The following is a 16,185-nucleotide window of genomic DNA, read 5'->3' on the forward strand; positions in this document are numbered from 1 at the left end:
ACGATGAGGCAAAGCAGAGCCCAGGCCAGGTGAGAGGCTGCTCAGCGCAGAAGCCCAGTGAGGAGGGGCCCTCCGAGTCTGGCAGTGAAAGAGAAGACGGGGGCTTGTCAACAATCAGAGAGGTAGCTCGATGGGCACAGAGGTGACTAGATCGGCCGTCTGGCATCGGTGGGGGTGTATCGAGGATTTGTAGGTCGGTAAGACACAGAAGGAGTTCAGTCGTTAGATAACCTGCTAACCCCAAAGATGGACAATTCAGACCCACCCAGCGGGAGAAAAAACTTGATGGTCTGTCCCTGGGAGCACTGCGGGACCCCGAGAAACCCTCTGAGCCCATTCCGCTCTGTCCCGCTGTGTCCCTGGGAGTCAAGGACCCACTTGAAGTCACCTAACAACACGACAGGCAGAGAGGTAGGTGGGTCACAGGTAGGAAGGCAGGTGTGCAGAGGGTTGGTAGGTGTGTAGAGGGTAGATAGGTAGGTAGGTAGGTAGGTAGATGTGTAGAAGGTAGATAGGTGGATAGAGGGTAGGTAGGTAGGTGTGAAGAAGGTAGGCAGGTGTGTAGAGTGTAGATAGGTGGATAGAGGGTAGGTAGGTAGGTGTGAAGAAGGTAGGTAGGTGTGTAGAGGGTAGGTAGATGTGTAGAAGGTAGATAGGTGGATAGAGGGTAGGTGTATAAATGGTAGGTAGGTGTATAGAGGGTAGGTAGGTAGGTTTATAAAGTATAGATAGGTGTGTAGAGGGTAGGTAGGTAGATGATAGGTCGGTATGTTGAACGTAGGTACCTTGGAAGTGGATGTATAGCTAAATGGAGCATGGGTGTGTGGGTGGGTGGACAGGTGAGTGGATGGTTGGATGGATGGATAGATGGATGGATGGATGGATGGATGGATGGATGGATGGATGGATGGATGGATGGATAGTGGGTGTTTGGGTAGTATTTTAGTAAATTAACACTGCTGCCAGGGTAATGAGCCAGATAACCCTTCAGCCGATGTGTAGAACTAGCATGCTATTCCGAGAGTAAGCCACCATGAACATACGAAGGAAGTTGCCCTTTTCTACCAAGCTCCTTCCAGCCAGTGGCAGAAAATGCTCTCTCCCTGGGATGTCACTTCCCGCTGATCACACCGAACATGCCATTTGCTTGTGGGTGACCCTGAGCTTAAACTCACGCTGTGTTCACAAGAACGGTGCGCAGGGGGCACCGCCATGGTCCCCAGGGCCTGCAGCACCGAAGCTGCACAGAGCAGTCCCCAGGCGGGCTGTGGACGGACGTGCAGGCGGCAGGCGGGCGCAATTACCTGTGTGCGCTCCATCCTTCATCTCGTGGATGAATGCGCAGCCGGCAATTATCTCTAACAGCAGCTCCCTGCCCTCCCCCTTCCCTCTCTCTGTGGCTCTCTCCTGCACCCCCTCTACCCTTCTCCCTCTACCTCCCTCCCTCTCCCACCCCTCCCGGTGCCTTGTCCTGCAGGTGTGGATTGATGCTGCCACTCAGATATGCTTCTCGCTGGGCGTTGGGTTTGGGGTGCTGATCGCCTTCTCTAGTTACAATAAATTCACCAACAACTGTTACAGGTGAGCCCTGTGCTGCCATCACAGCGGGACAGGGTCTGCGCAGTCAAGGGGACACTCGTGATGTCAGGGGTCCCTGTAGTCCATCACCGCCAGTAGAGCCTCTGAGCAATGAGGGGGCCCTCGCTGACAGCAGGGCCTGTGCTGTCTTCACTGCATGGAAGGCTCTACAGAATGGAGGACGATGTGGGGGTGGGAGGTCCACAGCCCTTTGGAGATGATGTGTCTGATTGAAGAAGGCAGGGGGTCAGACAAGGGGGGGGGGTAAAGCTATTACCCAGAATGCCTTTTTAGATGGAAATGAAACTGCAGAGGCCACAGGCAGCATCTTGAGCCTCACTTTAAAAGGGGATGAAGTTTGTGAAGGTGCCCTCTCCTCCAGGGAGCCCTCTAGATTTGATAGGACACCAGGACTGCTCACAGACTGCCCAACCAGCCCCTCCTCTGCCCCCCTCCAGACCCCAGCCTTTCCCTCATCTGTCCCTGCCAGCCCCCAGTCAGCCCCTCCTCTGTCCCCGCCAGCCCCCAGCCTTTCCCTCCTCTGTCCCAGCTAGCCCCTCTCTTCCCTGAGCTCCGGCTCCAGCTTCACCCCCAAGACCAGCCGCCCAGAGTGGGTCCTGTGGGGAGCAGGGCTCCTGATAACCCTGAGAAGGTACCTCCCTTCCTCCAAGCAGCAGGGAGGTCTTGACCAGTACCTACTTGATCTGGGGTGCCCTGAGTGGCCTCTAGTCCCAGGTTGACCCTGATCCTCCTGACCCTGGAGGCTCTGACCTCTAGTCCTCCTGACCCTGGGGCTCTGAATCCTGTGAGTTGTATCCTGTGAGTTGCTGCTGTTTCGCAGCAGTGAGTAAACACACAGGGGCTCAAACTGTTCACGGAGAAATGGAATGAAAGGAGAATAGCATGTTCCCTTCTGAACCCCCCTTTCCTCCATCTGGAGGTCGTTGTCCGTTGCAGTGGTTGGGCATGCTGAACCTGGGCCTCCACATCCCTGTGGCCAACACCCCGGGAGACCCCTAGTCCTGCTTGTGACCACCTGGACAGGATGACACCCCAGCAGCCAGGGAGTGCTCCCGGAGGAGACCCAGCCCTCTCTGCCCTGTTTTCACATTCCATCCACCCCCAAATTTCTCACCACTTAGAGTGGGTCCCCTCACCCTCTCCTCCCCAGCTCGTGGGATATGTAGAACCCGCCTAGTCAGAAGCTGTGTTTCCTCTCAACTTCCCAGGACCCTGCCTGCAACCCCGCTGCACCATGGAGGGCGGGGGCCCTGGATCAAGGAGGAGGCCATGGATCTTGGGGGCCTGGGGCAGGGCTGTCAGGGAAGATGTGCCCCCATGGTCTTCTCCTCTGCCCATTGTGGAGCTCATGAGGTCCAGGGCTGTCCCAGCTTCAGCACTGGAAACCATACCCGGGAGTCCCCTGACACAGGCAGACTGGACAGCTTGCCACCCCTGGCTGCCCAGCACCAAGGCTGGTGTGTCAAGCTCCTGCTAGACATCAGTGACCAGGGAGGGGCCCAGGTGGAAGGGGCCCTGTGGCCATGAGGACAGAATAGGGCTGGAGATGCCGCCCCCTGCCAGCCTGCCCCCGGAGAATCATGCCCAGCTCTGTGCCCAGGATGGCTTGCCTTGCTTTTCAGAGACGCCATCATCACCACCTCCGTCAACTCCCTGACCAGCTTCTTCTCTGGCTTCGTTATCTTCTCCTTCCTGGGCTACATGGCACAGAAGCACAGCGTGCCCATCGGGGACGTGGCCAAGGATGGTGAGTGCCCTCCTACGCCCCACCCTACACAGCCAAGTGGCTTCACTCAGAGCCAAAGGAGCAAGAGCCAACTCAGGTTCCTGCGAGTCAGCCCCAACCCGAGTCACTACAACCCAGGTGTGTCAGCACAGAGCTGGCCCTCCCTCGAGGGGGTTCAAGGGCACATCTTCTCCAGGCCGATCTCCAGGCCTTTCTTCTGAGGCTCTTCTCGGTAGACTTGAACTCCCAATGTTTCAGCAAACAGCCAAACTCATCAACCATTTGCACTACCCAGAGACTACGCATGGAGTTAACCAAGATCCCAACCAAACTCAAGTTGATTCTGACTCACAGCGACCCTATAAGACAGGGTAGAACTGCCCTTATGGGTTTCTAAGATGGTAAATCTTGATTAGTGCAGAAAGGCCCATCTATCTCCTGGGGGATGGCTGGTGGTCCCAAACTACCAAACTTGTGTTAGCATCGCAATACATAATCACTGTGCTACCAAAGTTCCTTAGCCAGAAACTATAGAAGAAGTTAAGTAGTGCTGCTAAGACATAGTAAGGAGCCCTGGTTATGACGGTTCAAACCCACCAGACACTCGACAGGCGAAAGATGACGCTGTCTGCTCCTGTAACGATACACAGTCTCAGAAATCCTCTATGGGGTCACACTGTGAGTTGGGATTGACTCCATGGCAGTGGGTTTGGGTTAGGGTGTAAGACACAGCAGTGGCACAGAGTTTAGGCATCAGGCTGCTTAATGAAGAGGCTGCAGGTTCAAAGAGATGCATAGGATAGGAGGACTGGCATTCACTTCCCCAAAGCTGGTCCTGGAGCACAGTCTGCCTGGCACATGGGGTTGCTGTAAGTTCCAATCAACTTATTGGCAATGTATTACTTTTTAAATAAGGTCTTGCTCCTTGAATTAATGCTTGTATAGCCAGCACCTGTGTGAGGTGCAGCAATCGAACCTGTGTCTGAGTAGGGCAGGTGCCAGGAGGAAGCACAGGTAGGAGACACCAGCCCTGGGTAGGAGCGAGCCAGGGTCCCACGAGCCCCTGCAGGGACCTGGATGTGGAGGGATTCAGGTGGTTTTCGCCCTCCTGGGCATTTAGAGGCCCTGCTGGTGTACTGGTTACTCTCTGGGCTACTCACTACAAAGTCAGCAGTTCCAAACTACCAGCAGCTCCATGGGCGGGTCTACTCAAGGGCAGTGAGTTTGTTTTGAGTTTTAGGTTGGTTCTAGAAGGGGGCCTGGTGACACATTAGGTTGTACATTGGCCTGCTAACTGCAAGGTCAACAGTTTGAATCCATCAGCTGCGCCCTGGGAGAAAAACGAGGCTTTCTAGGTCCCTAAAACATGACTGCTTCCGGAGCCCACAGGAACAGTTCTATCCCATTCTCCAGGGTCACTGAGAGGCAGAATGGACGAGAAGGCAGGGCGTTTGAGTTGTTTCGAACACTTTGAATCAGGCATAGGAACCACGTGAGGAAGGCATAGGCCGTGCTTTGCTCTGTTGTACACATGTTCACTGCAGGTCCGAGCCAACTCCATGGCACCTAACAACAGCCATGACAGCACTTTGATGGGGGAGGTGGTCACGACACAGCCAGTCATGTATCGGGGCCACCCCCAGTTTCTGGGCAGCTGCAGTATTCCTCACCTGCCTTCTGGATTGTTCTGAGGTTGAGCGGGTGACTCAGACGCCAGAGAATGCCCCAGTCCAGGAGTCCACTTTCCATCGGACGTGGGAGGGTCTACTTCCTCTAGACTTGGTTTTGCTGGATGAGGAAAGTCAGTGTGTTCTCAAGCCCAGCGGAGCCTGAGTGGGGCTCGCCAGGCACACGGCCTGCCCTATGGGGGCGGGGTGGGGGGCTCGCTGTCCATGTGGATCCTGCTGGGGGACCGGGGCATGGGTGCATGAGCACGCAACTGGGGCACCGGCTTCTTTGTGCACTTGGATCTTAGAAGAACCCTGGGAGAGGAGACTTCACCAACAGGAGTCAGAAGCTGGGGACTTGGGAACTTGCAGGGGGAAAGCAGAGGGCCGGGGGAAACCCAGGTGTGTGTGTTTCCTGAGTCTGTATTCTCTCCCCTCAGGGGGGAAAAATCCAATAAAGGCAGGAGAGGGGCATAAATGCAAATAGATAGTGGCGAGCAGTGAAATTTACCCACGGCTGCATTTATGCATTTTCGCCCTTCTTTCTGCCCTTTATTATGATAACTAGTCAGCTTGCAAAACGCCCAGGTAGGCCTGACAGTAAAGCTTACCGATTTCTATGCATTTTTGTGATGCTCAAAGTAAATGTCATTTATAACTCCAATCCTTGAGGATAGGGGGTGTGTGGGGGGTGGGGTGTTAACAGTATGGAAATGAACGGCTAGGAGATGGACATAGCATTCAGCCAAGCTAAGGAATACTTTGGACAGGCAGCCAGGAGAGACCAGTCCCTGGAGAAGGATGTCACGCTTGGCAATGTAGAGGGGCAGGGAAAAAGAGGCATGATCTCCATGAGATGGACGGATACAGGAGCTGCAGCCATGGGCTCAGACCTAAGCACAATTGTGGGGACCTGGCAGTGCTTCGTTCTGTTGTATGAAGGGTGGTCATGAGTCAGAACCGATAGCGCCCACCAGCAACATGAAGACCTTCCCGAGCCCTTGGCTCCTGGCCTTGAGACTAAGCACTCGCACAGGAACCCTGTCTACCCAGGTGTAAACTGGGTCCTTCCAATTGTCGCCTCAGGGCTCTGGCAGAGAATGCCAATTGCCCTCTGCTGTGTGGCTGGTAAACATTAGCTGCTTCCGAGTCTGCCCGGTGACCCCATGCACCAAGGAATGCCTGCCTTTGAGCCACTGAATTTTGGTCAGTGTTTGAACACTTCCCTGTTGCCCCATCTAAACCCAAACCAAACTCACTGCCATCCAGGCCATTCTGGCTCTTAGCACCCCAAAGACAGGGTAGAACTTCCCCTCTGAGTTTCCCAGACGTCACCTCTTTACAGGAGTAGAAAGCCTTGTCTTAGCGCCAGAGGGTGGCTGGTGGTTTCAAACTGCTGACCTTCTGGTTGGCAGCCCAGTGCGTAACCACTACGCAACCAGGACTCCCTGCTCCCTGCTGTAGTGTCTCTGTATTCATGGTGTGTGGCTTTAAAAAATTAACAGCTAATTTGTTGACACAAAAATAATTATACTGTTTCTCTGCAGAATGCAAAATGAAGGCCACTAAATTGTGTGTATGGGTATGCATGTGTATATATGTGTGTGTGTTTATGGGTGTGTGTGCATATGTGGGTATGGATATATGTGCATGTGTATATATTATGGATATATGCATGTGTTTTGTCAGTATATGTGTATGTATGTGTAGCTGTGTGTGTTTATTTGCATGTGTGTGTATGTGAGGGTCTGTGTGTGTGCATAGATAAGTCTGTATTTGTGTATATGAGTGTTTATTCAGTGTATGATTGTATGCACATGTATGCTTACATGTACATATGTGTGTTTTTGTGTGTGTAAATGTATTATCTATGTGTATATAAATATGCGGTGTTTATGTGTATAGGTATGTGTGTTTATTATGTGTATATATGCACATGTGCTATGTGTGTGTTCACTGGGTATATGTATATATGCATTGTGTGTATGTGTATCTATTTGTGTGTGTTTATTGTATGTATGTAGATATGTGTGGCGTGTATCCGTGTGTGTAGTTATTAGTGTATGTGTGTGCACGTTTATTGTGTGCATGTAGATACATGTTGTGTGTATATGTTTGTGTGTATGTGTGTTTATTGTGTGTATATGCATGTGCTGTATGTGTTTATTGTGTGCATATGCATGTGCTGTGTGTATTCATGAGGATGAAGGTGCAGAGGGGCCATGGGAGCCCCTCCTCAGCTCTGGTTCCCCCACTTCCTTCGCTGGATCTGGGCCCCCGTTGCCTAACGTGGACATGCGTGATTGGGGGCCAAGACTGCAGGGCTGGTAGTGACTGACATGTTTCTGGTCACTGTTTTCTAGAGTCTGGGGCCGAGGCATTGCGGGGGCAGCTGTCAGGGAGCAAAGGAGAGCCCGGGCCAGTCTCAGGGCAGGTATTGGGCTGGGCTGCCGCCAGACTCCTGGGATGGGCGGCGGGGAAGGACCAGGTGGGGCAGCGATGGCCTTGTGATTCCAGGGCCCGGGCTGATCTTCATCATCTACCCTGAAGCCATCGCGACGCTGCCCCTGTCCTCCGCCTGGGCCGTCGTCTTCTTCATCATGCTGCTCACGCTGGGCATCGACAGCGCTGTGAGTCCTGGCAGTCGGCTGCCTCCCTTCCGGCCCCACACCCTGTATCCCAGAGCCCCTGGGGGGCTGGAGAACCCTTTGCGGAGCCTGGGCAGCTGAGTACAATTGACCCTCCCAGCTTCACCCTCTGAGACATCAGTCTCCCTACTCTGAGCCCCCTATGCATTCTGGACACCCAGGGTCCCCCAGGCTGCACCGGAATAGCAGGGGGTGTGAACACAGAACCCCTGAGCTTCCACCTGCGGAGTAAGCGTGTCCTGAGGCCAGGGATGCAGCAGGGACCCCAGCTGAGCCTGAGCACGTACCTTTGTATGCATCTGGTTTCCCCAAAGTCTAGAGGCAGCAGGCAGGGGCTCACCTGGCCCCAGGCCTGCAGGGATGTCCAGGGCCTGATATCTAGGACCACGGGGTGCACTTGGATGCCTGGACTTCATGGTGTTTGCTGACTCTGACAGGCTCCAGACTCACTTCCTCAGGGGGCACAGCCTCCATCATAGATGGGCCCTTCCTATGAGTGAGGGGAGCCCCATCCCATGGATGAGGGACTGCCCCTGGGTTTGCCGGGACATCTCCTGGTGGTGTCCTGGCTAACTGCCTTCTGCCTTTAGCTCCCAATTACTGTCCAGCTAGGTCCTGACCCACTGGGTGGCCCACAGCCTGTGGGATCCCTGGGCTTCTGGTGGGATGAGCATGCCCCCTGGAACAGGTAGACACTGAAGAACATGGGGACACTAGTCCCAGAGCTCCTGGGGCGATGCTCCCTCGTGGCCTTTGGGAGCCATTGAAGTTTGCTGGTGAGAGCAGAGCCGCCGGCCAAGCTAGATTTGCCCTAGGAAGCCAAAGGGAAGCCGTGTGCGGCACCAACCTTGGCTTAGGACCCCTGGCCTCACCAAGCCCCACTGGGCTGGCGTCAGGGCTCGGCGTTTGTGCTGTTAGCTCCCCGTGGCGGTTCAAACCTCTGAGCACAATGAGGCTCTTGCGCATGCCCCCCGATGGACGGTGCCTCCCCCGGGCCTCCGGCTGTGGCACCCGGGTGACCCAGGCTCGGGCCTTCTCTGTGCCCGTGGGCGGCTGCAGATGGGCGGGATGGAGTCGGTCATCACCGGCCTCATCGACGAGTTCCAGCTGCTGCACCGGCACCGGGAGCGCTTCACCCTCTTCATCGTCCTGGCCACCTTCCTCCTCTCCCTCTTCTGTGTCACCAATGTACGTAAGGTCGCCGTGGTCCGGGGGCTGGGGGGCAGGGCTCGATGCAAAGAGTGGCTTCAGGACAACATGGCCGTCTTTGGGGCCTGGTGTGGGGAGGCGGGACGGGAGGGTGCTGTCAGTCAAACCAAACCATTCTAACCCAGCTGTTCTTCTGAAAGCCCCTGGACTGTTGGGGGGGAGGGAGGATCCCCAGCACACATTCCTACAGTACCTGGTCAGCTCTTTGGGCAGTGCCCTGACTGGAACCTCCTTGCTGCCGGCTCTGTGGGCCTGAAGGGCATCCCGCGGGGTCCCCAGGGGCTGGGGGTGGGGTGGGGTCCTCTCCTCTCCTGGAGGAGGCATTGGGTGGCTTCCAGGCTGCAAGGGGAGGGTGTGGAGAGGTGGTGTCCATTTTGTGCAGTGCACTGCATTAGAGTTGGGTGTTAGTGATGTGCTAGACTTGGACAGACACCATCTGGAAACCCAGACACCGTGAGGCGGGGACCCTGCAGTGTGGCCCCGAGCTCAGGAGGCACGCTCTCACTCCCAGGGTGGCATTTACGTCTTCACACTGCTAGACCACTTTGCAGCCGGCACGTCCATCCTCTTTGGGGTGCTCATCGAAGCCATCGGGGTGGCCTGGTTCTATGGTAAGTCAGAGCCTGAGGTCCCAGGGCTGGAACTCTTGCCTGGGAGGGGGAACAGGAGAAGCTGGCATTCTACCCTGTCTGTCGCCAGCTGAGCTGGCTTCCCTGTCTCTCGTCCCCACGCTGCCCTCTCACCAGCAAAGCTGCTTGCACATAAAGGTGTCTCAGAAAGCCTGCTTTGGCACACAGAGAAGGGAGGGGCCCCTGGATCAATAGTTCACCTGGATGGCAGTCCAGCAGTCCACACCATGGTCAGAGCTGCTTAGTGTGGCTCACTTTCTCAGGTGATGTCACTCATTGCCATTGAATCAGTTCTGACTCATAGTAACCTTATGGGACAAGGTAGAACTGTACCTGTGTATTTTCAAAACTGTACATCTAGAAAGCCTCATCTTTCTCCCCTGGAGTGACTGGCGGTTTCGAACTTCTGACTTTGTGGTTACCAGCGTGTAACCCACTACACCACCATCCTCGTTAGTAAGAAAGTAGGTTTAGTCGGGATGCTGGGATCCTTAGAACTGAGGGTCGTGGTAGAGGGGTGTCTTACTCTTTACTCAGAGAGCACCAGCGGGAGGCCTGGAAGAGCAGGGTTTCCAATTTAACCTTTTCTTGTGAATGGGGTGAAGGTTTACAGAGCAGGTCAGTTTCCACTCAACAGTCCCCACACGTGGTGTGTACCCTCTGCTCCTGCAGTGTTCCTCAGCCCACTTCCTCCCTGATTCCTGTCTCTGCGTCCTTCCCTAACCCTTCTGAATGATCTTCTCGAGGTAAAGCAACCAAACACCAAACCTTTGTCCTTGGCTGCCCATTTATTGCTATTCTGGGCTGTGCAGACCTCACCAGGATTAGGGTGACTTTATTGTTATTGTTACATGCCTATTGTTTGACTTAAAATTGATCTGTGGGATGTGTGTGTGTGTGTGTGTGTGTGTGTGTGTGTGTGTGTTCAGTTCCAGGCCTGAAGGGCAACTCACAGCCAGTCTTGAGGGTCCCACCAATCTCTAGATGACTCCCCATCCTTACCCTTTTATGATTTGGGAATCTAACTCCACAGTTTCCTCCCACCCTATCCTAGGCCTTCTAATAGGATCCCTTTCAGAGTAACAGCTGGGCACCATCTAATTCTTCAGGTCTCAGGGTTCCGGAATCTGAGACCCATGTGGTCCATTAGTCCTTTGGATTAATGGTCTTCTTGTGAATTTGCTCAGAGCAGAGATACCAAGGGCTCAAATAGAAAGAAAATGTTTTGAAAATGATGATGGCAACAAATGTACAAATGCGCTTGATACAATGGATGCATGTCTGTATTGTGATAAGAGCTGTAGGAGCCCCCAATAAAATGATTATTTTAAAAAGAGGAAGGCCCAAAAGGAGATAGATCGACACAGTGGATGCAGCTAAGGGCCAAACACAGGAACAACTGGGAATGGTGCAGGACCAGGCAGCCTGCCACTCTGTTGTACGTAGGGTTTCTGTGGGTCAGAAACGACCTGATGGCACCTAACAAGACTGAGCAGGAGCTCTCGTGGCATGGTGGGTTACATATTATGCTGCTAACCTCAAGGTTGGCAGTTTGAAACCACCAGCCCCTCTGTGGGGGACGCAGAAGGCTTTCTGCTCATGGGGAGACTCGCGGTCTCAGAAACCCCCAGGAGCACGTCTGCCCTGTCTTAGAGGGCTGCTTTCAGTCGAGGGTGCTCAGTGCCATGAGTTTTTGCACGGCGACCACTGATAGTGCTTTGGCATATGAAATACCACTGCCCGATGTTTTCAGAAATAGCTTTTCTTCACCAACAAGGACACAGAGGGAGGTGCAGGGGAGGAAGGAGGGTAAGGGGAATTGCTGGGACTGCATCACCCAGGGGTGGCTTGGCCATGGCCCATGGGGTCTCCCTTGGTGGCCATCGGAGATGAGAAGGGCATGCTACCAGGAGCAGCGCCAGGCCTGGGCTGACCCACAGAGGGACCCCGAGAGGTCGCTCCCACAGCAGCTGCAGACCACTGGGTGAGGTAGAGCAAGGGTTTGACAGGCTGAACTTGGAGTCCTTTGGGACAGGACCCCCAGCCGAGGCAGGGAGGGGTGTCGGGGCTGCGGGGAGGTGGCCTGGGCGCCCCTAACTGCTGTGGCTTTCTCCGTAGGTGTCGGCCAGTTCAGCGATGACATCAAGCAGATGATTGGACGGCGGCCAGGCCTGTACTGGCGTCTGTGCTGGAAGTTTGTCAGCCCTTGCTTCCTCCTGGTAAGAGACTGAGGCCGGAGACACCCCGGCCCCCACTCTTGCACCCTGCACACAGTGCAGCTACCTCTGCAGTGTTTCCAGATGATGAAGCAAATGGGCCAGGGAACCAGGAAGGGGCACTAGATGCTACTTTGAGACCAGGGCTAACTCGGTGAACAAACATCTCTCTGTATTCAAGCCCATTGTGACTCATAGGAACCACATAGGATAGAGTAGAACGGTCCTGAGGGTTTCCAGGACTGTAACTGTTTATGGGAGTAGAAAGCCTCATCTTTCTCTCAGGCGACGACTGCTGGGTTTGAACCGCTGACCTTGTGGTTAGCAGCCGAATGCACAGCCCATGATGCCACCAGGGTTCCTGGGCTGGAATGGGCAGGAGCCAGAGGGCTCAGCTTTGAAGGGCATGCCTTCTCCCTAAATGGATCTTTGGTCCCCTGAGAAGACGTTTCTGTCTTTCCTCTCTCAACCACCTACTGCGGAGCTGTCTCTGCCGACCCCTCATGGCCCCCCGAGTGTCAGAGTAGAATTGTGCTCCACGGCATGCTCGTTGGATGGTTTTGGGAAAGTAGATCGCCAGGACTTGCTTCTGAGGTGCCTCCGGGTTGACTTTTACACAGCAGCCGAATGTGTTAACCATTTGCCCCAGATAAGAAATTCCATGCGAACCTCAAGAGGCCTGCCAGCCCCAATTCAGGGTTCCCATGAGCAACCACACTCTTCAGCCCCCACGGCGTCAGAGCCATTGCATAAGACCCGGGGCCCAGTGACCCGTTGCTGCCTGTCGGGTGGAGATGGAGCTGAGACCTTCCGAGGGTAGGGCAGGTGGCAGATCCTCGGAGACCGCAGGAAGGGGCGGTGATGAAGGTTCTGTCATAGATCACTGCCCTCGGCGTCCTTCCTCAGACACGGACCCACCGTCTCCGCAGCTGCTGGTGGGTGTGCCGTGAGTCAATTCCAACTCTTTGTGACCCTTTAACACACAGTGAGGCTGCCCCCTAGGTTCCCAAGGTGGGAAACCTGCATGGAAGCAGACCACCTCTTCCTTCTTCCGTGGAGGAGCCGGTGGGTTCGATCCACCCACTGTTTGATTCTCAGGCGAGCCCTTTGACCCCCGTGCCATCAGATACACTGTGCCATCAGCCCAGAGACACGTTCCATAGTTACCGGTCTTTCATTAGCTGGGCCAGGGCTTGGCAAACTGTATCCGGCCCATGGACAGCACCACTTATTTCTGTGGATAAGGTTTTCTTGGAACCCAGCCACATCCATTCGTTTACAGGTTGTTTGTGACAAGCAGGTGGCCTCAGATAGGGCAAGAGCTGGCTCCTCAAAGTCCAGTGGACCGCAGGTCACCTCGGGCAGGTGGTCTCAGACTGGTGACCTCCAGTGTAAGCAGTGAGCCCCAGAAGCTACTCACAGGGACAAGCATCTCTCTGGCCACGGACTGCCCTGCCCGGCCTCTCATGAGAGACATGAGTGGAACCAGGCTCGTAGCTCTGGCCAGAACCCTCTCACAGACCAACCCAAGGCTAGCTCCAGGGACCAGCTGTGGGTCCCCATGGGAGAAGGCCCCTGTCATCTATAAGGGCAGGCAGAATAGCCTGGCAGGTGTACGTGGAGGGAACCGAGTTCATAATCAAGTCCCTGTGTGGTGAAGTCGTGAATCCACTCAACTGCTCTCCAAAAGGTTGCTGGTCTGAATCCACCCACTGGCGCCTTAGAAGTAAGGCCTGGTAACCTACTTCCAAATAACAACCTCAGGGAACCGTAGGGGACACAAGCCTACTCTGACACCCAAAGGGTCACTTTGGACCGGAGTTCACTTGTTGGCCATTGCTCGGCTTTTGGTTTGGTTTGGTTTTGTAAGTTTCACAGCAGGTGCCTGGCCTATCAGGAAACGTAAGAATCAGGGCCTCTGGCATTGAGGGTCTTAAAAGGATCACACACACACACACACACACACACACACACACACACACACACACGCCAGTCTAAACCTCCTGGTGTGACTCGTGATTCCAGTCAACAGTGCTTGGGTGATGCCCACTTAGCCTGCACCAGTGGGAGGCTCCTGCCCTTCGCTGAGTGGCCCTCACACGTCAGGTCACATGGGACAAGGGACAGCAAGGGACGTGCGGACTTCCTCACAGGGTTCACGACCTCATGTTCCCGACCAGATAAAACAGCTCTTCTCTTCATCATTCAGCTTTAATTTGAACACAGACTGCTTCTCGTGCAGAGTTCTGCACCCCTGTTTGTAGAAGTCCCCAGGCCTTGGCACTCGAGGAGGAGACGTGCGTCCCCAATGATCAGATTAAACCGTGGAGCTTTAGTCGCAAAACCTACCAGCTAACAAGTTAGGTAAAACACCAGCTCAGAGTGAACAATGCAGATTAGAAGGTAAGGCCAAGAAAGCCTGTGCTTACCTTGCTACCCGGATAGCCCACTGGCTCTCAGTTCTGAGTGTTTTTCTGCCTGGGATGCTGGTCAGAGTAAAGAAAGAGGCAGCCACTCCTTTATTCCTGCACAATCTCCTGACAGTTTTGGGGGAGGATGGGAGGCGCTCTCTCACAGGCTCATGAGTGATTGATGGGCAGGCATTGTTTGATCCTTTGTCCTCAGCACCAGAGAACAGGGTGAGGGCAGGAATTGTCCCCATCTCATCAGCCAATGTTTCACCAACCCTCTGCACAGTGTGGACCTCTGGTGGGAACTTACTTTCCTGGTATCTGTGGAATGAGCAAATAATGGGTTATGGGCCAGACTGCTAATCACAAGGTCAGCAGTTCAAACCCACCAGCTGCTCCAAAGGAGAAAGATGAGACTTTCTGCTGCTGTAGAGATTTACAGCCTTCCTGATCAACAATTGCTTTCATGAAGAGAGCACTGACGTTATGGGTGTTAGAGCAAATTGGGGTGAAGAAAGCAGATGGTGCCCGGCTATCAGAAAAGAAAAGCTCCTGGAATCTTAAAGGTTTATATTCAAACAAGCAGCCATCTAAGCAAGGTGTCAACTAAGTCCACATGGATGAAGCACACCTGTCTGTGTGATCCAACGGTGACAAAGAACAAAACCCAAATATGATGGATGGAAAAGTATCAGAGGTTAAATTGTGAGTCCCAAGGCTAGAAGGGACAGTGGAAGCCCAAAATTCATCTGCAGAGTACCTACTCAGATGAAGCCTCTGACAGATCCCCTCTGACCCCAGTCGAGGAACTCAACTAGCCTTACTACCAGACAGAGACGACTGTACCCTTGACTATGGTGGAGGGAACAATGGTATGATATACCTGGTCAGCTTGACCCATGCTGGATTTGGTCTAGGTTTAAATATTTCTTGGTGATTTGTCAACAGAGGTGGTCTATATATGCATATTGCTTTTATTGCATATTTGGTACATTTCCAAGTTTATGAAGCACAGAAGGGGCAGATATATAGAGGTTTAATATCTTGCGAGGGGTACAGGGGGTAGGTTGAGGAGAATTGGGGAGCAAATAATGAATACAGGAGGGGGGGAGGATGCCCTAGAACAGATTGTGGAAATGTACATGCAACTTTTTTGAAATATGACTGAATTATGGAATTGAATAATACGTTAATTATATCTTAATAAAACTATTAAAAAAGAAAAAAAACACCATCTCAACTGAAGAGCGAGCGAGTCATTTTGCCAACTGGACGGAAACTGGGCCGTCTGGTGGCTTCCTACCACTTTGTGTTTATTAGACTCAGTACAACTAGGCAAGAGCTGTCTCCTCAAAGGTGATTGACCTTAATGATGGTGGAGTAGAGCTTTGAAGACCTTCGTTTGCTGAAGGGGAGGGATTCAAAGCAATCATCCACTCGTCATCAGGACACAGAAGGTACAAGATGTAAGCCCAGGAAAATTGGAAGTTATCAAAAATGAAACTGAACGTGTACAGAACTCCTAGTCTAGGCACGACTGAGCTGAGATGGCCTGGTCTTGGCCATTTCGAATCAGATCATCACATGGTCTACTTACGCCAGTAATTCCAAGGGTGTTGAAGATGAATGGTGTGCAATCATCGTTAAAAAGAACATTTTAAGATGCATCCTTGCTGGTGGGACTGTGAACACGTGTGACCACTGAGGGAAGCTCTCTCAAGCATCTGGGAATAGAAGAGAGTATCACCCAGCAATACCTTTGCAGGGAATGCACCCTGAAGGCGCCAAAGCCAGCACATGGCCAGACACACGCACTCCTGTGGTCCTCGCAGCACTGTTCCCAGTAGCATGAAGGCGGAAGCAGCCCACATGCCCATCAGCGTGGGTGAACGGATAAGGAAATGTTGGTCTGTACACACAGTGGGATACTATGCATCCCTAAAGAATAACAGTGAGACTGTGGAGCACCTCGCAGCATAGATGGACTTGGAGAATGTTATGCTGAGTGAATTTGCCCATCACAGAAGGGAAAATAATGTGTGGCGCCACGGTGAGGAAGGGAAAACCAAGATGAAGGTGT

The 16,185-nt window shown here is 53.5% G+C and overlaps 1 protein-coding gene across 1 annotated transcript in view; it reads left to right on the forward strand.

The window, feature by feature from the left end:
• SLC6A3 (solute carrier family 6 member 3) overlaps positions 1–16,185 on the forward strand; it is a 44,496-nt gene that overhangs the window by 18,731 nt on the left and 9,580 nt on the right. The window contains exons 6-11 of the mRNA XM_075542980.1: positions 1,478–1,581; positions 3,222–3,346; positions 7,510–7,622; positions 8,700–8,828; positions 9,361–9,460; positions 11,597–11,697. Coding sequence (XP_075399095.1) covers positions 1,478–1,581; positions 3,222–3,346; positions 7,510–7,622; positions 8,700–8,828; positions 9,361–9,460; positions 11,597–11,697 — 672 coding nt within the window. The remainder of the gene's footprint in view (positions 1–1,477; positions 1,582–3,221; positions 3,347–7,509; positions 7,623–8,699; positions 8,829–9,360; positions 9,461–11,596; positions 11,698–16,185) is intronic.

This window comes from Tenrec ecaudatus, chromosome 2 (genome assembly GCF_050624435.1).
Source record: "Tenrec ecaudatus isolate mTenEca1 chromosome 2, mTenEca1.hap1, whole genome shotgun sequence".
NCBI classification, from domain to species: domain Eukaryota; kingdom Metazoa; phylum Chordata; class Mammalia; order Afrosoricida; family Tenrecidae; genus Tenrec; species Tenrec ecaudatus.